General features: G+C 41.1%; 1 protein-coding gene across 2 annotated transcripts in view; it reads right to left on the bottom strand.

Annotated features, from left to right (window-relative positions):
* MBTPS2 (membrane bound transcription factor peptidase, site 2) overlaps positions 1 to 23,215 on the bottom strand; it is a 42,832-nt gene extending 19,617 nt beyond the window's left edge. For both annotated transcript variants that reach the window (XR_012677491.1, XM_075175062.1), the window contains exons 1-7: positions 22,923 to 23,215; positions 17,300 to 17,448; positions 15,437 to 15,575; positions 11,463 to 11,566; positions 8,880 to 9,007; positions 3,490 to 3,608; positions 2,361 to 2,541 (exon numbers count right to left, since the gene is read on the bottom strand). Coding sequence is in view for 1 of the 2 variants with exons in the window: in XM_075175062.1 (XP_075031163.1) it covers positions 2,361 to 2,541; positions 3,490 to 3,608; positions 8,880 to 9,007; positions 11,463 to 11,566; positions 15,437 to 15,575; positions 17,300 to 17,448; positions 22,923 to 22,997 (895 nt within the window). In the remaining variant the exon portion in view is untranslated. The remainder of the gene's footprint in view (positions 1 to 2,360; positions 2,542 to 3,489; positions 3,609 to 8,879; positions 9,008 to 11,462; positions 11,567 to 15,436; positions 15,576 to 17,299; positions 17,449 to 22,922) is intronic.
* Positions 23,216 to 23,849: the final 634 nt, after the last annotated feature.

Consider the following 23,849-nt stretch of genomic DNA (forward strand, 5'->3'; position numbering starts at 1 on the left):
ACCCTATCATCACCATCATTAAGCTCCAGAAAATCAAATGTACAGGGCTACCCCACCGCCTCTCCTTCCTTGCCTTCTCCTTCTGAAGAGTTTATAGCCATCCATTGCAGCACTCCTGTTGTGCGAGTCATCCCACCATGTTTCCATGATGGTGGATTTCATAGTTTTCCTGCTGCACAATGGCTTCCAGCTCCTCCTGTTTGTTGCCCATGCTGCGTGCATTGGTGTAGATGCACTTCAGTTGCGCTGTGATCCCATCACCTTTTTGTGGGGAAAAGCCCTAATTCCTATGTGACCATTCTCAGGTGCTTCCATGGTTTCTAACACATCAATAACCCTCGCGTCTTTGCTGCCACATGGATCTCCATCCCCTGCCTCCACTGAGACGGCAGATTGAAGGTCCCTTTAGCACACCGTCCCTCAAACATTGGCATGCCGCCCCCAGGCTTATCTCTAGTGAGCCTGGTTTTATCCCTTTCCTCCTTCAAATCTAGTTTAAAGGTCTTTCAATGAGCCCTGCTAACTCCTGTGGAAAGATCCTTTTCCCCCTTTGAGACAGGTGTACCCCATCGGTTGCCAGCAGGCCTGGTGTTGTGTACACCGACCCATGATCAAAAAACCCAAAATTCTGCCAGTGACACCAGGCTCAGAGCCAGGTATTGATCTGCTGGCTCTTCCTTGTTTCTTCCCTCATCGTTCCCTGCAACTGGAAGGATAGAGGAGAACACTACTTGTGCTCCTGATCCCTTAACCAGTCGTCCCAAGGCCCTGAAGTCTCTCTTGATTGCCCACGGACTTCTTGTTGCAACTTCACCACTGCCTACCTGAAAAATCAATAATGGATAATAATCTGAGGGCTGTACCAGAGTAGGAAGTTTTCTCTTCACATCTTTAAGCCGGGCCCCAGGGAGGCAGCAGACTTCCCTAAGAAGTGGGTCCGGTCTGCATATTGGGCCTTCTGTTCCCCTCAGGAGAGAGTCTCCTATGACAATGACCCATCTTTTTTCCCTGTCCCAGGGAAGGCAAGGTGCGATTCCAGCAGTCTGTCTCTCTCTCTCGCACTCCTTGGTACTCCTCAACCTAGTCATCTCCTCCCAGAGCTCTGTCACTAAGCAGAGGAGTTCCTCTGCCCGGGCCACTGGTGTGCTCACAGTGAGCTCACTGCTGCCGGCCGGTGCTGGTGTAAGAGCACGGCACGGCTCCACCTGGCTGCGTGTTCCCACCGGAGCTCCGTCTGGGAACCTGTGTCCGTCGTGGTGGGTGCCGAGCTTGGAGAGGCTATGGCTTTCTGCCGGATGGATACCATTGCTCCCTGGTGGAGCTGGCAGAGCTTCAGCGCCCTTCCTGCACGCCCTGCCGTGCCACGCCCTTGCTGACGCGCCACGCCCTGTTTGGCGCACAAACTGCCACACCACGCCCTTGCTGACGCGCCACGCCCTGGTCGCTAGCGCTCCCTAAGGGCTTCATTTATACGTGTGGGGGGCTTGGGCCCCACCCAGGTCTCGTCAGCCACTGTTGCGCGAGCTGCAAGCTCCTGGTGGCTCTCTCTGCGCCCCCCGAGCTTTCCCCAGTTCGGGACCCCCCCGTGCACCATGGTAGAGCGCTCTGGAACAGCTCGCCTCGGCGACAGACACAGGACATTCAGCCAATTTAACTTGACTGATCTTTTTTGTTCTACTTCATTTTTGTTTATTGTTCTAGTTTAGTTCAGTTCACATTTTTTTGTTTCTCAGGGATAAGCTGTTACAGCAACAAGCACTCTAATGTATAAATGAAAACAGAAGGAGATAGACCAACTTCTAGAAGCAGTATGTTCAATCCAGACAAAACTGAGTTTATGGGCAATGACGTTGTGAGGTTGAAGAAGCAAATGAAACATAAAACCCACATAGTGAGACCCATCAGAAGAAGTGGCCATAATAAAGAACATCATTGGGTTAAGCCATACAATTTGTAATGTCATGCTGATCAAAGCAGTAAGGTAATGTGTGGAATTTACATCTGCAAAAGATCACTGCGTTGATCCATATAACTGAACTAAAAATAGAGGAGATAATTGTGTTACTGCTAATAACCAAGTTGTGCAATATCCTGAAGAGGCAAATTTCATTATTCAGATCATACAGGATATTTGTATAGGATGACTGGAAAACCAGAGAAATTCTTCTATCTTCTACCTACCTCTTCCTCACTTTCAGATTTCACAAAAATGAATGGTATATTGGTCACTGCTTAAGACAGGATAGCAGACTCAACTTGCGAGAATTCTGTCCCTACCAACAAAACCTAAATCCAAAATAGTCTTTAAGATATGATAAAATTGCAATATAAAACAATGAAGAGAGAACCTAAAGTCATACCTCTAGCTGGAAAGCTTAATTGCTGTAGTGTGGCTGCACTTATACAGTAGCCGACCTGTGACTTTTCTGAAATGTCTCCCAGACAGGAATTCCAGTCTTCCACACTATAAACCGGGCAGTCTTGTAGGTTAGTGACAAGGTCTCCCACAAAAAGACCTCTTGGTCCATTGGCAGGAGAATCCTAAGAAGAAACAATGAGTCAGTCATGTTATTATAGTTAAAACTACAAGGATTTGTTTGCAGTTCTGCTGAATAGCCATGAAATCTTTAGGTTAAGATGCTGTTTCTGGAGAAACAGAAAATCTCAGGCTCCACTAGAACTGATTATTTCAGATTATGATAGAGCATTACAAAACCGACATCCTGTACAAAGAATAGCTCATTGCAACGAAAAAGAAAAGAAAAAGGCAAGTCTCCAAGTGTTCCAGGGGAACCCTTCAAATTTTAGTAATTATTTTCATAAAAGTTAATATGTTGTGGTTTTTCCTAACATTTTAAGTTCAAGAAGCTTAAATTAATACCCTGAATCTTTCAACAAAGCAGGGTGTACCTATACTTTCGAAGGTATAAAGCATAATAAATGTCATTCTCCTCCTGAGTTGTATCAGTCCACTTTTAGATCCAAAAAAGACTAAATCCTTTCAGCTCTGATATTCAGCTGTGCTGTATTTGATTAAGTCAGAAAAAAATCAGTTGTTTCCAGAAACTCAGCAGTCTATCTCTGCTTCCAGCTGACCAAACAAGCATGGAAATCAGCTCAAAATCATCTTTAACATTAAAAACAGATAGCAATAACTAGAGTGATAATGCAGTTTCCAGTAGATTTACTTGGTGCCAATATTGAAAAGAAGTTAAAAAACCCCCCAGAAATAAGCCTGCAAACTCATCTCAAATGTCTAAACAGTTTTATAGTATGCTGAATAGTCTATAATTATTCATGCCATGTTCCTTCATTTACTAACACTAAAAACCATGAGACTGAGAAGGAAACTTCAAGCAGACAAAAAGTGCAATATATTAGATTCTGCAGAGTGCTGCACTGACCAAATTTGACTGTGATAATAAGAGACACGGGTACATTACAGGTCACAAAGCATACAGTATGAAAACAGTAAAGATCTTTTCTTACCTCTGCGACTTCAGTGACAAGTGCCCCAACACCCGTGTAATAGAAAGGGAAAAGAATGGCTGGCAGCAGAAACAGAACCATGAAACTTGCAACACCAAGAACAAAATTATGCCACACTCCTAAAAAGAAGGAAAAAATCACATTTCTAAAGAAACACTAATAACAAAAAGGTGTTTTTGAAATGCAAGATTCTACAGTTACCTTCTGATTAACTTTTCTGAAATAATTACTGTAACAATGGATGAAAAGTTAATTTGTGAACATAGGCATGAAAGAAGAATAGGTATATTACTTTACAAGCTTAAGTTTCTATGATGTCACTTTGTAGGGGAGTTTTAGAGAAGCCTCTGAACCCCTGAGAATTACACTATCAGAAAAGACAGAAGAAGAAGATAGAAGACTCTCAGAAAGTGGTAAGTCCATTTTTAAGGTGTCATTCTACCATATTGATATTTCATCATGTAACACTACTTTTCTAAGTATGTAGTAGGCAGAGTATCCAAAAGAAAAACTGGGCTTCTGAATCAATTATTAAACTATAGTTTCTACGTATAGAGTAGAAATAAATATTCATAAATATTAAAAAACTAGTGGAATGAAACGTATTCCATGTCACCTTCTACCACAATAAACTGCTGAATTTAAGAATCTTAAAAAATCGGCTTCTATGTGAATAAATACTGTTTGTCCTAGTTAGCAAGATGTCTGAAATTTAGTTGCAATTCAATATTTTTTATGGTTATCTCCATTGTATCAATGAGATGTGCCAAACAAGTTCAGAAAATTATTTGAAAAAAGGCTTCTTTTACAAGAAAATCTGGACCTAAAACCACATCAAGAAATTAAGTTGTGCAATCAGCATTTCCTGACACATTATTTTGGACAACGTAGTTGCAACTGCAATCTTTATAGTATGCTGTTCTCCATAGGAAGAAATTAATTGCTATCATAAGACGCACTTGGCTTCTTTCAACATCCAGTACCATAAACATTTTCTCATTTAATTTGTATTCTTGGACAGACATTTTGTATGACCAATGCAGGAAAACTTTTCAATGTTGAAAACTCCTGATTTCCTTCTTACAGTACTTCATCTTTTTAAGAGGGGTTTGACTCAATTCTTTATTTACAGTGCAGTTACAGGACAGGAACTGAAGTAAAAATGTTTAAAAACATATTAAACCTATCTTTCTTGCACTCTATATAACACAGGAATCATAACATATGGCAGACTCTTATTTCCCCTGGCTATCTCTACATGTCACCTGGTCTTTTACGTTTCTATTGCTGCAGAAATGAGAGACATTTTTGGAGTACTTTAACTACGGGTTTGTTACCATTTCCACTAGTAGGTGCTTCTTAAAGTGATTTCTCTTTCTATAGTTTTTAATCATATCTCATTGAAAAGGCAATCAGATAGATGAAATGTTTCAGTATGCCGTTCTCTTTACCTCACACACATACATATACGTGTGCACACACACACAGAAGTGCAACAAAACCAAAAGCATGAAATAAATATTTTAACTTTATTGTTTTAACCTTTTTATCTTAAAAATATTTTTTTTCCAGCTTAACAGCTTAAGAAAGGATAAAAATCTAAGACAGAAACAGAATTCCTTCGTAACAGTGTGGCCGCTAGAGAAAGTAAACTGGAAAAAAAACCTTAAAATAATAAAAGAAGAGGTGATGGAACTGGTAGAGGGTGACAAGGAATACTTTCAAACAGCTAGGAAAACATGGGCCTTAATACCATAATCTACACAGTTTGCTGTGTGAAATACAGCAGAAAAGTCTAAAATAGAAAGGCTTCAAATTCATCCCAGGTGATCCATAGAAAAATAAACAGGCCTAAAATGAGAATACCTGCAGAGGCACACTGCATCAATTTCATTTTGCTAAAACAGCCTCATCCTTTGATACCTAACTCCTTATATTTAAAAAGGGACCCTTAAAACCCTTAAAACACCTTAAAATAATGTTTTAAAAATCTTTAACTCCTTTTCCTGTTAAAGACAAGACAAAATGTATTAAAAAGGATCTCAAAAAATAATGTAAATATTTTAACTAATTATAAGAAAGTGCTGCACAAAAGCACTTTTCATCTACTAGGCATGGAATTAATGCTAAAAATATCACAAGTCTTACAAGAACGCTCATTCACTATTCTTGAACTCATGATGCCATCTGCTGTACAACAAATAAACTCTTTAATCTCCAGAGTATAGGTGGACTACAAAAGGAATATTTGGTGTTGTTCTCTACTCTAGCTCTTTTACTTAGCTGCCATACAAAAATCTGAAAGCATGTATCTGTAAACTCAGAACTTCAGAACATTGAGAATAGGTTCATTCAACTGCTCTGACAATTAAGAAAAACTGAGTCAAGTTTACTGAATATCACATTTTATCACTATCAAACATCCTAGTTCTGAAACATACCTATCATTAACTGCAAAAAAAATGCATGTATTTGTTATCCCTAACTGATAACAAGCCATTGGTGCTAACCACTCTTGCAACATGCTTGTTCCTACCTTGTATTCCTCTATTTCAGGTTTCCCAAGAAACCTGAAAAATTATTATAGGTGTTTGCTTGTCAACAAAAACATGCAAGCAATTATTTTCTAGTACAGCTTATAATCTTATTTTTCTAGACAATTCCTAAGGAATGTATGTAAGCAACCCATTTTGAAAATCGGTATGTCTTCTCTTCCAGTTCTGTTCACAGTAGCTGGAAATGGAAATCGATTAATTTGAGAAACAGAGTGTGCTGGTTTTGGCTGGGATAGGATTAATTTTCTTCAGAGTAGCTGGTATGGGGCTATGTTTTGGATTTGTGCTGGAAACAGTGTTGATAAAACAGGGATGTTTTCCTTACTGCTGAGCAGTGCTTGCAGAGTCAAGGCCTTTGCTGCTCCTCACCCCACCCCACCAGCGAGGAGGCTGGGGGTGCACAAGAAGTTGGGAGGGGACACAGCTGGGACAGCTGACCCCAACTGACCAAACGGATATTCCATACCATATGACGTCATGCTCAGCATATAAAGCTGGGGAAAGAAGAAGGAAGGGGGGGACATTCAGAGCGATAGCGTTTATCTTCCCGAATCACTGTTACATGGAGTCCTGCTTTCCTGGAGGTGGCTGAACACCTGCCTGCTGGTGGGAAGTAGGGAATGAATTCCTTGTTTTGCTTTGCTTGTGTGTGCGGCTTTTGCTTTACCTGTTAAACTGTCTTTATCTCAACCCACGAGTTTTCTCACTTTTACTCTTCCGATTCTCTCCTCCATCCCACCCGGGGGGGGGGAGTGAGCGAGCGGCTGTGTGGGGCTTAGTTCCTGGCTGGGGTTAAACCGTGACAGTCCTTTTTGGCGCCCAACATGGGACTCAAAGGGTTCGAGATAACGACAGGTTTGATTGGAATGTCCTAGAATGACCTTATAGCTGTTATTGCTGTTTAGCTATTAATGGGCAGGCTCCTGTGCTTGGCATGGGACTTGCGTGCCTTACTGTATATTAGAGTCTAGTGCTCGTTAGTGGTTGCTTTTTTGCTTTCGCTGCTTGCTGTGCTGCTGTGCTGGACAGGCTGGAACTCCAGTGTGAACTCGAGTCGAAGGGACTGTGACCTGTGGATGAGTCCACACAGGAGCAGGACACACTGTGTCTGTGGCCGTGCATAAGCCCATGCCCGAGCAGATACAGTGTGCTGGGGGTGCACAAGGAGTTGGGAGGGGACACAGCTGGGACAGCTGACCCCAACTGACCAGAGGGATATTCCATACCATATGACGTCATGCTCAGCATATATAAAGCTGGAGGAAGAAGAAGGAAGGGGAGGACATTCGGAGTGATGGCGTTTGTCTTCCCAAGTCACCGTTACGTGTGATGGAGCCCTGCTTCCCTGGAGATGGCTGAACACCTGCCTGCCGATGGGAAGTAGGGAATGAATTCCTTGTTTTGCTTTGCTTGTGTGTGCTTTCCCTATTAAACTGTCTTTATCTCAACCCACGAGTTCTCTCACTTTTACTCTTCCGATTCTCTTCCCCATCCCACCGGGGGGGAGTGAGCGAGCGGCTGTGTGGGGCTTAGTTGCCGGCTGGGGTTAAACCACAACACAGTGCTTCATAAAAGTTAGCCTATTGCAGTGAATAATTTTGGTTAATTAGGGTATTTGGAATATGGATATATTTACTTACCTAACATTTATCATAATTTACTTGATTTATGAAAGCTTGAAAATATGTTTTGATAAAGGTTTCTGTATGCCCAGCCTAAAATCCTCTATATAATGTTTTAGTTACAATACTCAAGAAACAGTGTTAGTATCCAAATATTACAACAGGTTGGCTGCTATCCTGCTGTCCCCTGCAATAGAAAACCATCAGTATCAAGAACTAAACCAAGATGCTAACTTTTCTACCTTTATTTCAGTAGTTTGGGAACTACCTTTGTCTCTAGAAATCAGTAATACAAGTGGTTCAGGTAGCATAGAATCATAGAACCATTAAGGTTGGAAAAGACCTCTAAGATCATCAAGTCCAACTGTCAACCCAACACCACCATGCATAACAGTCTCCGTCTACCTTTCCACAGCCACAGGGCTCTACTTCCCAGTAGCCATGGACTTCAAAACACATCAAATCAAAAACATTTGGAGGTTATTTGGAGCCATAAGCTGTGATTGTCTTTGGATGTTTGTGTTTTAGCCTTTGTTTCCTTCTGATCGCAACATCAAAACACAGTGACCTGTAGAATAACATAACTCACACGTCACTGAAAATCACTCACAATACTACTGAAAAATCACATAGTAGATTGCTCCTGTTGCAGAAAATGGTAGTGAATTGCTCAAGGATGTTCACCTGTGACAGCAAGTCATGTTCTCATACCACCAGTCTTCTGGCTGAGTATTTTCCAGCTTGTGTGCTCCAAGGTTTTGCTACTTAGGCCATACAATATGTGGGGGGGTGTGGGGGGGGAGACAAAGGAACTTCTGCGCCTGAGCTGATGTAAGAGCTTTTTCTAATGAGAGGAAGGTCAGAAACCACATTTTTTCCCCCAACCACACAACTGGTATTTCTTACGCACAACTATTCTGAATCAGATCTGAGATACAATAAAATTTTTCCTGATAGGAAACTGGTACTCATTTAAGCTCCTAGAAACTGATGCCTCTCCTCCAGAAAACAGCACACTATGGACAGTAACGATCAAATGATTTTCTGAAATCACAATTTAGGTTCAGAACAGAAGGATCACCTTTAGGTAAAGAAAAGCTTTTGTACTTCTTCATTTTAAACCTTCAATCCTCCATCAAAGATTCACAAATGATGCCTGTAAAATAAGTAACTGTGCTAAGCAAAGATTTAATAAAAAAGCACAAACTATTACCTGCACAAAATATTCTTAATTGCTGGACTGGAGATATCAGCTGCAAGTGGGTTGTGAAGAGGTCAACAAATGCTCCAGGATAGACAATGAAGATAAAAATCCCAAATCCATTAAATCGTACTTGTTCACTTAAAAAGAAGAAAAGAAAAATGAAGTGGTGTTACTGCAAGCAAACAAATGAAAAACTGAGAGATTCTACATAGCACACATACTTCTGACAATGAGAATAACTAAAATCATAAAACTAACTTATTTTTCATAATGCAAATAATTGAAAGATAATTAAACTAAAGGATGTTTTCTGCGGTAGTTGTCACTTTTATGCAGCACACATTTGTGAGCCTAGTAAAAAATAAAGGATAAGTTCAACTTCTTTTCTGTCTCCTGGCAAGAGTAACACATAAAATACTTTACAAAAAAACTCCGCTTTCAAGTTAGCATATATTTTAACATTTGACGGATTTTTTCTTTTAAGTAAAAAAATGTCAGCCTGTAGGATGCAGTTTCAAACTACTCTATGAAAAATTATCTGGAAGAAGCAATCGCTTTCCTTTTAAAGAAACACTTACAGATTTCTGGAATTTATCATTTCTCTGTTTCTCCTAATGAAATTCAGAGTAAATTGTAAACTAGCAAAAATGAGGGAAATGTAATCTGAAAAAATGAAAACAAGTCAAGAGGTTAAAAGGACAAATGCTATTTAAATATATTAGTAGCTGACACTGTCATACAGATAATATTTTTTGGGTTTTTTGGAGGTTTTAAAATTGCCTTTAAATGGCACTTTTTGGAATAACTATGTAAAGGTTTTATAAAGCTAGAAATTTCATAAGGGACTAATAGAGGCATGACAATCATGTTCCGAGACAACTACATTCTAATTATTATTCCAAGACAATCATGTTCCGAGACAAACCAGGCACAGATCAGCTAATCCCATATCTTTACTGAGACAGTACACTGGGCATAGCATTTTATTTATTCACATTTATTTATTTATTCTGCATATACAATAAAAGAAGACACAGAATTATACAAAATTAATCAGAATGAAGTAATACATTAATTAGCTGGAGTTAACTCATCAGACCTACCCATGCTACAGATTAGTAACAGGCAGTCTAATGCCTATACATGATTTCATGACTTGAGTCAGAGGTACAGAGGGAAAAAGAAAAAGGCTTTTTTTGGCACAAGCCTTGAATAAGCTAAGGCTCAAATATTTTAAGGTATTGTAGTTCACAACCAATACTATCCTGAACTGAAGTTGGCGAAAGCATATTAGATTTCAGGGAGTCAGAGTGATTTGCCAGAATAATAAAATTTGCCCACAGCACAGCTATTTAGTAAAGCCTAAACCCTGAGGATTGACCATAACAGCACTATAGACCCAACCTATGCTAGGAGGAGAAAAAAAACAAAAAAAGTCAAGCAGAAAACAGCAGCAGCAACAGCAATGTACATCGAAAAAACGAATTTTTCCCCTGGAAATAGCTGGGAATCAATTTTTTGACAAAAACATAACCCAAACTTGAATATTCAGAGCCTTTGCTCCAGATCTTGAATGAAGATATCACACCACTAAGGTATAAGAATTATTCACTCTGGTTAAAAAGAACTCTATAGTTACTCCTGGCTTCTCTGCAGTTCGCCAGTAGCATGTGAAGGCACTGTACAAGAAGAGAAATTTTGTTGCTTCTTCCTGTGGTGGAATGAGCAAGAGCAAGAGCTTTATCCTCCACAGAAAAATCCCTGTGAATATTAGGGGCAAAAAGCTGAAAGACAAACAGAGCATATGAAACACAGACCACCCTTTAATTGAGAACTTTTGGGGTTATAAAAAAGGTAGTAATGGGTTAAGATGCAGTCATGACTCCCTACACCCAAGAAAATCAGAGAAACAACTTAGGGCTTCATGCTCATGGGACAGATAATGATGATGTTCAGGAGCAATGCGGAGGACATCTGAATAACACTCCCAGCAACCACCACTTAACCCTCTCATGCTAGAGTGTCATTTAACAGTAATGACTAACCATGTTAAATAACCTTTTTGTGAAATAATCATCATAGTTAAGTGACATTAAAAATATCATCTTTGATCAAAATTAACACATCACTGAGATTAATAGGGGCAAATCACATTTGCCTGAGTTACTGCTTCAGCCTGTTCGTATGCTACTTCACAAGCTATGTTTAAACAAATAAATTTAAAATCTATTTTAGAGTACCATTCTGCAATAGCGCATGGGTCCTCTTCAAGTGCCACAACTGCAGAAATGCAATTGCTGTGGGAAAAACAGGAGCACTTAAAAGAAGTATTATTTTAAACCTGATGCAGCATGGTATATTTATTTGCAAAGCAGAAGACATTTCTTGTGATCTGCAGAATAGACACTATATTAAAACTCTATGCTTAATTGTACACCCTTCCAAACTTAAAATCTAAGGAAGCTATGAAATACAGAATAAACAGACTCTCTAGATAAGCTGAAGAAGTGCTAACAACATCCACCTGTAAGTAATTGCTGTGGAATATTAGGCTTTGTTGGCACATAGTAAGAGAAAAGTAATTTGTATTACCGAATAGCTGCCACCCCATGGCCGACTTCATGTATCACACCACTGATGAGGATTGCAGAGAAGAAATAGGTCAGCTGGCTGACAGGCAAATTTACACCAGGCACCTGTTGATGTGGGCATGACAACAAAATAAAACACACAAGGAAACCAAGAGGTACAAAGACAAATCAGACTTGCTGCTCTCACTCACTTCAGACCCGCAACAGAACACGGGCCGTTCTCATACAGCACTATCAGTTTGTACCTCTCCTCCCATTTATTCAATGTATTTTAAAATACATTAAATATATATTCTTTTATTGAAGGTTCAAAAGCTCTCCAGCCACAAAAGCCTTCTCTCTGCCCTACTTACTCCCCACAGCCCTGACTGAATGTGTCCTACTCTATATTAAGCTCGAGGAGTTTATAAAAATGTACACAGAATTCCACTCAAATGAAACAGGCTTAGCAACTGTGAGCATTAGTTTACAATTTCCTGCAGCCAGTCATGTAGCTATAGAGAAGATCCACCCTTCAAAAAAAAAAAAAAATTGTATGGCACTTAAAACACTATGAGCCCTAAAAGTTCAAAAAATGAGCCTACAACTGGAATTGTCAGTCTCCCTTCTCTCTCCCTATCCAAATCATGAGACTATCCCAAATTTACAAGGTCAAAAAAAGGGTAACTTTCGTCTATTGTTCAAGTTTTGATGGTCTACGTATGGCAATTTAACCTTTAAACAAAAAGCACTTGAAATGAGTATACTATTTTAATTTATGTAAGACATAATATGCAGGCCCCTCACATTCCTCCTGCTGCTGTGGATTCCCACCACTCCCCAAGTCCGTCCTTGCACTAGTCATGAGACACCAACTCCTTCCAGATGGGCTCCAAAGCAGACACGAGTCAGGGAATGAAGAACCATCCCCTCTTTCCTCCTGATGGATTTTCCTCCTGCTCGGTTCCCGTCCCCGCTTAGTGGTCATGCTGCAGTGGGGTGATAAGGCCACCTCTGCTGCTTGCCCTAGGACAAGTGTCCTGTCTGCTCCACAGCTCTCTCCGCTCGAGGTGGGGTGCACTCCAGTACAGTCACACAGCTGATTGTGAACACAACTTGAATTGCAATCCAGTGACAGAAAAGAGATGCTAAGGGCAAAAATTCCCAGCCTATCTATAGGACCCTCTAAAAAGTACCCTTGTGGGACTCAAAAGGCTGCAGATCCAACTGAACAGATCCCGTTTTAGCCTACTTTCATTCAGTCCTGCACATTCCTCAATTATATGCATTCACCTACCTGTGCAGCAGAACTCTACAACAGGCTGGTGAGACAATCTAGCTAAAAGAAATCCTTCAAAGGACTGTTTCATTAATGTTAAAACAAATCATTTCACAAATTCTGTCCAGACTGTGATCATGACCAAGATACTTATCTCAACTGGCACGACTATCGTACCTCACTGTAAGAAGACTGCTGCTCTTCATTCGTTAAGCACCCATTGCTTGTGTTACAGCATCAGCTGGTGGCACTAATGCACCCGTTAACTGGCGTGGCCAGGGGCCCTCTGCTCTGGGCACATGGGAGGACAGACAGCAATAACAAGAGTTGCCATCTTAATACCACTGTAACTATAGCCTGTTAGAACACAGCACCAGATGCTTTCAGACTTCACATCAAAGAAACCAGTTTAAGATTCACCTAAAAGGGAAGTTAACTCTCATGAAGGGCTCTGGAATCAATAGCAGTATTTTGTTAACAAGCATTGTCATCTTACATTTTATGGTCTTCTGGAAATGCCTTTAGTAAAAGAAGAACCTTTGCTAGTAACTGATCTGCCTCTTTCCCACTTTTGTCAACAGGCAACCAACACAAAGAAAAACAGCCCAGTTACCTACAGATAGGTATTTTAAATAAAGTACATGACTGAACAAAAGAGGAAGGGTACAAAAATCTTAATCAATAAAACATAAGCAGAACTGTACCTCCCCCTCTCAATAGCCAAAGGCTAAAGGCTAAACAGATTTATGCCACAGGCTAAAGTTGCGTTAAAAAAAAAAAGTGTTTTTTTTTAAAAAAACTAACTCACTCTCCTCCAGGCAGTCAAATACAAATAACTACTCTAAATGAGGAGAAGTCCTCCTCACTTGTTCTTCACCTCTTTGCAACCACACATGGGTCACTTTTTTGTGTCAACTTATGCTGGCACATTCCCCTCAAAAGGAATACTGAAACTCTTTAAAGGCAGAATTATACAACTGCGACCACTCAGAAATGAAAGAATGAGGTAGGAAAGAAACAGAACCACAAGTCAACTTAGGAGAAGTAACCTTATCCCCATACATGACATTACATTATCCCTATACACTACATCTTTTTCAGTGCCAGTCTGTCCTTGGTTTGAATGCAGTATCAAGTATTGCCAGTAGACAGTAACTGCGGAATCAATTCCACATTGAAATTGCGAACATTATCCTAGATTTCTGCTTTCATAATTCCAGTTCACACCAGATTAATGCCAAAGGCTTATCGTTACTTTGGTTGCCTCTATGTTATTTTCTCAAAAGAGCAATGTACTGCAAATGACCACTTTACTCTGGTGTCACAAAAGTGGATGGATCCATATCATGATCTCAGAAGATGAAGATGTAAGGGAGGCTTTTCTTACTCCAGAATGTAACAGACGTACATGCTTAGGATAGACCCTGTTGGCATGTAACTTAAAAATTTTCTGTCTCGTGTTCAACTTGTGCTCTACTGGACGCACAGACTGCCCACTCCTGTCTGCTTCTGGAGATGACTCAGGAGCAGGCCGTGGCCCGGGTGACTGCAGTGGCAGTACCAGCAGTTCTCTTCCAGGTCTCGTTGCCTGCTTTTGCTAACACACACTGCATTTGCTGTATTCACCCTGCACGTGTGAAACAGACCCAGACCATCCCAAAGGCACTGAGTTAATGGCACATGCTAACGATCAGGCTTCCCGCACTTATGCAATTTTTTAAGACTAGTTGCATGCAGTCAGTTTAGCACCTACAGGAAGGCCTATCATGGCAGCACGCAATTCCCAACTTCTGTTCACTAGATTAGCTGAGTACTTAAAGACAGTAAAATGGTTGGGCACCCCTGCTCTAAGCCATGCAGCAGAAGGCAGAGCAATCTCATAGGACTTTCTGCATTTCTGGAAAATGACCGTAGTACATTCTGGCCAGAGAGCACTCTTGGGGAAATAAGGGTAGTTAGAAATACTTCCAGGTTAAAACTGTTGCAAGGGCAATGTCAGTTCTTCCATTACTGCCTTGCGCAGACAGTATTTGCAATCTCTCCCACTCTGCGAAATACATTCCTTTCTAAAACCATACAATATATTGTCCAGCATCAGAAATTCATAAAACAATTAAAGACATTGTTATTAGGCCTTTGACTAGATACTGCCAGAAACAGCACTTTCAATTTCACACTGTAAATTAGGGCGCAAGTCCTTGAACAATCAAAAAATATGCCATCTCCTCACTAATGAATCTTTGCTTCCGCTATCACATAATGCTCTTTACACGTCTTTCCCTTTCCACCGATGTTTTGTATTGTAATAAATGAAATAGAACTCCTCTCTTCTTGTGGATTATGGAGGCGTTCTGCAAACTTTAAGGCCACCAGTGCCTCTACATTACACGGCTCAGAGGAGGCAAATTCTTATCTCTATTTTGTATTCTTAGTACTATGATAATTTAGGTCTTCTCAAAATTATTAGCCAATTCTCACTCCTGAGAATTTTTAATATAAATTCTTCCACACGTTTGCCTTCATTTGTCTTCCCTTCTTTCACTACCTCCACTCCCCATTTTTAAGGCTGAAAACAAACGAGCAAATTTTTATATGGATGAATATCAGGAGTTAGGTTATTCTTGCATGGGAGGATTTAAGCATCACATATGCCATTAAGAAGCTGGTTAAGATCAGTTCACAACTCTCAAATAAAGACCTGAGGAGAGAACGCTTACCACAACTTGCAGCATACGATCATTCTGGGCTTTTGGTGCCTCGGTGAGCATCTGTGTCAGTGTTTGCATCAGTGTCTTTCCAAGAAGAATAACAGAGCCAAACATGGCAACTATACCAAACACCATTCCTATGCTGAACCTACAAGGAGAAGCAAATAGTTTAGCAATGCATAGCTGCAAGAAGACAGGGTATATTCTCTGCACATGTAATACTTTAGTGCAATTTAGTACACCACACTCAAAAGGCAAAACTTATCTGATGCTACTACCATTCCTGTATCAACAATCCAATACAAAAATATTAGCTAAAGGAAACTAATAACAATAATAACATATACTAATAACATTGACTAATAACATATAATATTTTCCTTGTTTAATAAATGTTTTACATCCAAACCACATCCTGATTCATTTCCAAATATTTTTATGTTGTTCTTACACATTCTAAATTTTATTCAGTTACCCAATACATGTAACTTGCCATTAGCTATAAATATAAAAACATAACTAACAATATATAATCAACCATGTTGCACCACACCATCACATATTTAGAGACCTGGATCAAATGATAGGGTAGCATATATGTTTATTTAGTATAAGCTTTTTCAATAAATTTTGCATCTTTCTCACAAACAATAAAAAGTGCTAAAGAACAATAAATGAGACTCAACCTTTTTTAAAGAAGAACTAAAAAGTACAACTGCAAGACCAGATTAAAATCAATTACTTAAAACACATTGTTCTTCTCACCAATTTATTTTTCATTAAAAGCAGTGTTGAAAATAATTTCAATTTACATCAGTCCACCTAGTGGTGAATTTTTATTCAGCATTATTATTATTATTTTACACTGTCCAATAGTTGAAGTATGTGATAAAGTTTATTTTCTAGCTAAAACACTTCAATTCACTACCAGTCCTTCTTCCTCTCACAATAGCATAATTTTTCTCTTACCATCCTTAATGAAGCTCAGTGGGAATTAGCAAATTTATTTTAAGCAACATGTTCTTGTAACGTTGATTAAAGAGACTGGTGGAAACATTATACTGTAATAAATTATACACATTAAAAAATTGTGATTGATATAGAACTATTTCAAACTGAAATAGTAAAATCATTACATACCAGAGAAACTAATATGAAGCAGACCTCTCTTTCATTAATATCTCACTGAGGGTAGCAATACAGGAAATGAAAAGAAGTTCAAACCTTACTCATTTTATATTTTCAGAGCTGATATAAAGTAATGCTAGGAAGGCAACAGAGCAATAATTTTCTAAACAAGTCCAGGAGCACCCATACTAACCACCCTCCTTATTTAGCCATTCCCAGCAGTCAGTGCAATCTTAGCAGGGAAAGGTGCCAGCAGATAAAAGACAGAAGGTGAGAAATGTGCTTCTGAGTAGGTATGGTTGCTGAATGTCTGGGCAATGATTGACAATAGGACACAACTGTCTTTGAATACTTTTTAAACTCTAGTGATCAGGGGAGAGCTCAGTGTACAGTGATGGACAGATCTAGGATATGAGAAGCTGCTTTCAGACCTGCTTCTGTACACAGTATTACATGTAATAGCTGTACTCTTAAGAACTATGTATAGTTCAAACCATAGGTTTACAGATTTCTAGTTTCATAGCATCTCAATATGCAACCTATATTACAGCTATATATTTTTTAGTAGAGGAGAAAGACTTATACTGACACAGGACAATTATGGCAACCACGCTAGTTTGGTTTTATCATTAGCCTAGTGAAATAACCATGTCTGGCCATTATACTTTTAAGGCTGAAAGGCACAGATGTGGTTAAGTTGTTGGCTCTGTATTTGACAGAAGAAAAAAAATCCTGAATTTATACCATAAATACAGAAATCTGGGTTTCCATCTCCCCCAATTGTAGAACTGGCGGTTGAAGAGAGCTGTTTGCCATCGCATGTGAAAAGGAGAGACGCTCAAGCCGTACGTCAGCAGCCAGTCTTCATAAGATGCCTTCAGAGAGTTGGATGACTGCAAAACAATGGAAAATTAGTTTAACCAAAAACTTCTAGGAAGATTTTGCGTTATGTGACCAAGCAGTAAATGTGATCTGTTTATATAAAAATGGATATATAACTTCAGGTAAATGTCCTGAACATTACTTATATTTTGGCATATAGGTAGGTGTGACGTGTAATATGAAAAAGTTATGCCACTGTTTTGATGTAAATCGCAATGGTTCCAGGATTGTGAGCGAGACTGGGTATCCAGTGTTATTTGACCAACAAGATCTTATATCATCTTTCTTAGTGTTAAATCACTTTCAGTAGTTTTAAACTGTTTGATTAGAAGGCTAAAGACTGAACTGTTTATGGCATTTTTTCAATGTGCAACTACATTCCAGTAAACATTTTTGGAACTACAATAAAGAAAAATGCTTCTTTTGGCTTAGCTGCAAAAACTGTTTCTAATATTGGTGAGATATGGATCAGTACTGTGGATACCCTTTAGTAAGGGTAAAAATGAGGTTTACTTTTCAAACACAGAGACTATGCCTAAAGAGACTCTGAAATATTTGATCATACTAACAAAAAGCGAGAAGGAATTTAAAATTATCAACCTGTATTGCAACAGTGATTTCACTATGATAATTTCCCAGCATTTCAAGATACTGCTAGAATGCCTTCCTAGTAGTTCCAAAGATTTCTCTTTATGAGAAATGTGACCTATGAACTATATGATTAATACTTATCTGCAGTATTATCTGATATTATAGACCAATAGACATAGTTTTGCAATTGCTACTTTATATTATATGGCCCCTATCTTCTCAATGGGTTTTACTCGGCCTGCTTCATGGAAGGTGGTATCAGAAACCCAACTGAAGGAATGCTTTCCTTGGAGGTGAAAGAGGAACTCATAGCTCAGGAAAAGCACACCAGAGCTTTACGCCTTCTGACTTTGAGCAGTTCCCAAGGCAGGAGTGTCTCTGACATAATCCAGACAGTCTTCGGGGCTGTGTGACCTGGAGCATTGTTCCCAAGTTTCCCTATGAGCAGCTACAGGAACGCGTAGTTCGCAACAGGCTCCCCTCTCCCCCCGTAGGAGGAACTTTACAAGTTTCTGGCTGTCGTCTGTGGTTCTTTAAACAAATTTAGAACTTGCGAAGTTCCTTGCATTCCTCCTGTCCTGCCGCAGTGGTGGTGGGGAGTCAGGATCTCATCTCTCTATTCATAGCTTTTCTCATTTTGTTGTATTAATGAATTAAAATTTGAACACTAAAAATTTATTTCAAGTAACGATTTTCCCAGGACGCGAACCCATTTACTCAGGTCGTTGTTCATTTATCACCTATGACGCCATTTATCCTTTCTGCCTACACATTCCTGTGTCATTTCCTTCTTCCTCACCCAACTGATTTCAGTCACGTTTTTGTTCAGTCAACTGAGGGCACAGCCAGAAATTTTCATCGTAATGTATTCCCTAATCAACACTAGTCACTCCCTATGACACCACTACATTTAGTGTCCACAACCAGATCACATTTGCTAACCCAGCATTTACTAACTTTAACAGAAGAGATCACAAAGATGATTACACCTTTACAAATAATAATACATAAGCCAAAGAAACAAAGAAAAAGACCTCCTCACATAATCTACCAGATAATTAAGACCGAAAATACATATGACATTAAGTGCCTCTGGCATGAGAAACTGTCTTTTGGGAATTAAGTAAACACACCCTATTCATTCACACAGAGTGCAAAAAAAACCCAACCAACCATGTATTATTGTAATAAAGCTAATTGGATATATTGATTTGGCACTTTAAAACTGTGTTCCTTTTACCACATGCAAAACCCACTTTTCCCCTAGAAAATGCCACAAATTCATCCCTTCAAATTCATTCCAAACACATCACAGCCTCACTGTACTAGCAAGATATAAATAAATACAAAGTTTTCCAGGAGAAATATGGGATTACTGGCCATATATTTGCCAAATGGAGGGGAAAAAAAAAAAGGTACCAAAATTCATTTTCCTTTTGCATTTTCCTCACAAGTTGTGTAAATGATATTCATGATCACTAAATGACTGCATCCCTTTGCAAAATATATTAAAAAGCTCTAAGCAAACTTTTGCTCCTTCCGTCCTGAGCCCAGTAGGATCACCACATTACCACGTGCACCTTCATGCCCTGGTACGAGGTGTGTTGGTATCCTGTTTCATTTCAAACCTCCTTCACACAGGCCTTGCCTCTGCTTCTTTAAGGTGAGTTCTAAGTGATCTTTGTTATATTAGTTTTACTATAAAAGCACTACCTTTTTTATTTATGCAAGCCTTCAAAATAGTGAACGTCTGCTGAATACTCCAAGAGCTCCATAAATATCTGCCAGCAAGCAGGAGTCCTTAACATTCTTCTTTGCTGACAAAATCTGTTCAAGAGCTCTGAGCCATTGCAGCTTCCCGACCTTAAAAGCTGAAGGCTAACCTTGACTGAATGCGTCTAATGCATCCTTTATTTCTCATAGCAGAAGGAGGGACAACCTTCTACCCTTTGCTCATTCCTGATCCTTCAGGCAGAATGAAATGGGATGATTTAGGATGCTGGGGAGCAGGAATTTAGGGGTCTGCCTGAGTGATTCCCTTTTGTAGGATCCAAGCTTCAATGGAAACTTTCATGCCAGTGGTTCAATGAAGAGCAACAAGAGGGACTTAAAATTCCAAGTCCCAGCTTAGTTTGGCATATTTTTAGTTTGCTAAAACATATGTATCTTGTAATGTAACTCTAACAATATTATAATATGTGAATTTATTCGTGCAAAAATGCATTTATACACACAGTTATGCCTTCTGTACTGTAGACTTTCTAAGAGACAGACTGCCTAACAAAATGTTTGAAATCTGAGCAAAACCAGTAAGGGAACAAACTGAGCAAGAGCCATTGCACATTGAACAAGTTTATAGAATAAATATCAACTGCAAGCTACAGCACACATCCTTCTCTTGCCAAAAATATCAACAGGATCACGCATGGAAAAGTACTCCTTTATTATTTTTCACTCATGCTCTGTACGTCCTTTTGATGTAATTAAATTGTAAGTGATTTGAGATTTAAGCAGGGACTGCCTTTTGCTACGATTGCTAGCAGCCTTGGATTATGAATGTGGTGGGAGACTTAGAGTACCAGCAACAAAACAAGCAACCCTGAGTTTCCTAATTCTATAAATCTGGTTATTTAATCCAAATACTATTTTGTCTGTGGTGCTCACAGTGAAACTTATCATTGAGATGTACACACATGAGATCTACAGTAAGTTCACTAAAACCCGACAGCTCCCACATACTTCCTGACGATTAATAACTTTTGTCAACTTTTAGTTAAAGGATCAAAGTTAAATTTTAACTCTTGCTTGCTATAGCATTCCAGGCATCCCCCCTTCTTTTTCAACATAAATCGGGCACTAAGTTGGCTCTAAGCACTGTGGGGTTTTTACTTCTCCCTTGCTGCTGCTAAGCTCTACCAGAGGTTGTAACAAGAAAAGCAGTGACCATTCTTACAAAAGAGAATGATTTTAAGGTCTAATGCTGAAAGAGATCTTCAGCATCTCAGAGATACAAATGGGTCTCAGCATCGTGGCACAACAGGTCTGCTACCTGAATTCAGCTCTCGCTTCACACTCTAAGATTCTTCATCAGACACAAAGTTTTCTTCTACCGTCAGAAGAAAACCAGCCTGTTGGCTGACCTTTCTGGTGGTTTTTGGTGTGTCTCGCTACAGTCAGGAGCACATTTTTCTGGTATCCGGCCAATCTTCTAACGTGTTTCAAAACAACGCCACGTTTGTTTCCAAATACCTAATATAGACTTGATGTAAGAAAATTTGAAAAATCTTTAGATAAATAGCTGTACTTTTTTATTGTCATTATGTACAGACTAATCTTTGGCAATTAATAGCTCTCATCATTTACTGAGCTACATTTGCTCTCCAAGAATTAGCAGCAGGGGGAGCCACTTATTTTTCTAAGTTTTCCCATCACCTAAAATTTCTTATATTTCTTCCTGTATATTACAGGGGTGACAAAATGAACGTTTTTTACTTTGAAATCACTAGGCCCTATCTGCACTTGGCAGAAACAGATGCAGCTCCTAGACAGTAACGTTAACGTAAAAAAGACAGAGAATTACAGATCAAACCTTCCATTTCATTTTTCCTCATATTTAACCAGCATACATCCTATTTTGCATGGATACTTCGCAATTTCAGTAATCTCTTGGAAATCATACCTCTCGAGCTTTAAAAAAACCCACTTAATTAAACTTGTCCAATGCACAAATGCATCCCTAGATATAATGAATGATGTCTTGTTGGTGTATTTTCTTTTCAAACCTTCCCCTCTCCATCAGGAGGAAAAAGATGAGTCTTACAATACTCTCTGAAGATTAAAGTTTATTTCTTTGAGAAGTATTTGTATTGAGCTCTGTCTCAACTTTTTTTTTTCAGCAAAACTAAGGACATTCTAAAGAAAAAAAACTGTGCATTAGTTATGTTTTTACATCCAGTAATTTTAGAAAAATCATCACTACAAAACACACACTCTACATAGCAAACTTATAAATTGAGATTTTTTTTTTTAAAGATAGTAATACTTTAAACTCCAGAAAACACATTAGAGTGCCACAGCGCCGTTTGAGCAGTAGACTAAAAGCTGGCTTCCCTAACGTTTCACGGCTTTGGTCCTTTAATACAGAGCCGAAATCCCTGCAGCCGGCCGGGAGGCGTTTTCAACCCCAGCGATGGGCGGAAGCAAAACACCGCCTCCCCGGGCGCCGCCGCTCAGGCTTCTTGCAGGGCTGAAGGGCCCCGGTTTGAGGAGGAGGAGGAGGAAGAGGCTTGCCCTGGGGGAAAGGATCTCCTCGGCAGCCCGAGGGAGGCCAGCAAGGCGCGAGGGCAGGCACAACCTCCCTGTCAACCGCACCCTCCCCGGGCTTGCGGAGCGGGGAACAGCCCGGCGCCCGCCCCGAGCTCAGTGGGGCGGGCAGGGGAGGCCCGCGGCCGCCTCCCCCGCTCCGAGCCGGACCGGCCCCGGCCGGCATAGCCCGGAGCCCGGCACCGCAACGCGGGGGGACGGCGGCGGGCGGAGAACGGCCGCACCGTCGCGCGCCCTCAACGGCCCGAGCCCCGCGCCGGCCGTTAGATTTGGACTGCAGAGCGGCCGGGCGCCGCCAGCTCGGGCCTGCAGGCTCGGGCAGGGCAGCGGCCCCTCTGCCTGCGTGGGAGGGGGGAGAAAGGGGGCTCGTGGCCAGCCCTGGCGTTCCGGAGGGCGGGCGAGGCGGAGAGGCCTCTCCCCGGTGGCGACTCCAGACCCCGCCCGGCGGGGGATCGGGCTGCCGGCGCCCTCCTCCCGGCCCCGGCGAGGTGCGGGGGGTGAAGCGGCACTCCTGCCCCGGCGTGCGCGGGGCCAAGGGCTCCCCGTTCGGCTCTGCGTCCACAGCCCTCACCTTGAGCAGCGTATCCGCCAGGTAGATGGCGCACCAGCCCCCCAGCACGCACACCACCACCGGGATCGGGATCATTGTTGCAGCCGAGGCGGCGGCCGCGGTTCATGAGGAGGAGCCCCCGGAACTAAACCTGCCCCGGAACCCTTCTCCATCAGCTATTTTGCCCGGTCGGACGCTTCCGGACACCGCGTGGAGCGAGGGCCGGTGCCGGAGTGACGTCACAGCCCAGCGTGCAGGGAAACGGGGGGCGTTAGGACGCGGCGCGCGTACGCAGTGAGCCGGACGCCGCGAGAGCCGGGACAGAGTGCGCCTGCGCGGCGGGCTGGGGCGGGCGGGGGGCGAAGGGCGCCGGCTCCGGCTTAGGTCGGTCCGTCCTCGTTTTGCTAAATTTACTTCAGCTATTTATGTGTCTGTACGTCGTGAGGAGGTGTAACGATGTGCGCGCGTCGTCTTTTTATGTTACTTGTTGAATGACAGAGGCAGTCGCAGGCGAGCCCCCCCTTAGCGAGGCTCAGCAGCCGTTCCCGGTTAAGGCCCCGGCTGCGCCCGTGGCGCTGCGGGCGAAAGAGCTGGAGCCCTCTGGAGGGGCTGTGCGCAGGTGGTCGGGAAAGCATGCTGGAGAGCAAAACTCGTTTGCGGTAGTGGGATTAAAGCGGGTGGTGGAAGCACTTCAGTGATGAGGGAGCAATAGGACTCCCTTTAACTACGAACATTCTTCCAGAAGTTTTACATTGACTTCATGACACAACAAAATCTTTTCATGAGGCTGCTTGTAAGAGGGACTTTCAGGCTCTCCTGGCCATTGTGTTTCCTTCCCATATTAATTCTCTGATTTTATGCCTCTCTTGATCTCTCCCACTCCTCTTGGGCATGTTTTTCACTGTTGGTAGAAGTGGGATGTGCCATGAGGTCACTAATCTTAAGAGT

This window comes from Calonectris borealis, chromosome 1 (genome assembly GCF_964195595.1).
Source record: "Calonectris borealis chromosome 1, bCalBor7.hap1.2, whole genome shotgun sequence".
Lineage (NCBI taxonomy): Eukaryota > Metazoa > Chordata > Aves > Procellariiformes > Procellariidae > Calonectris > Calonectris borealis.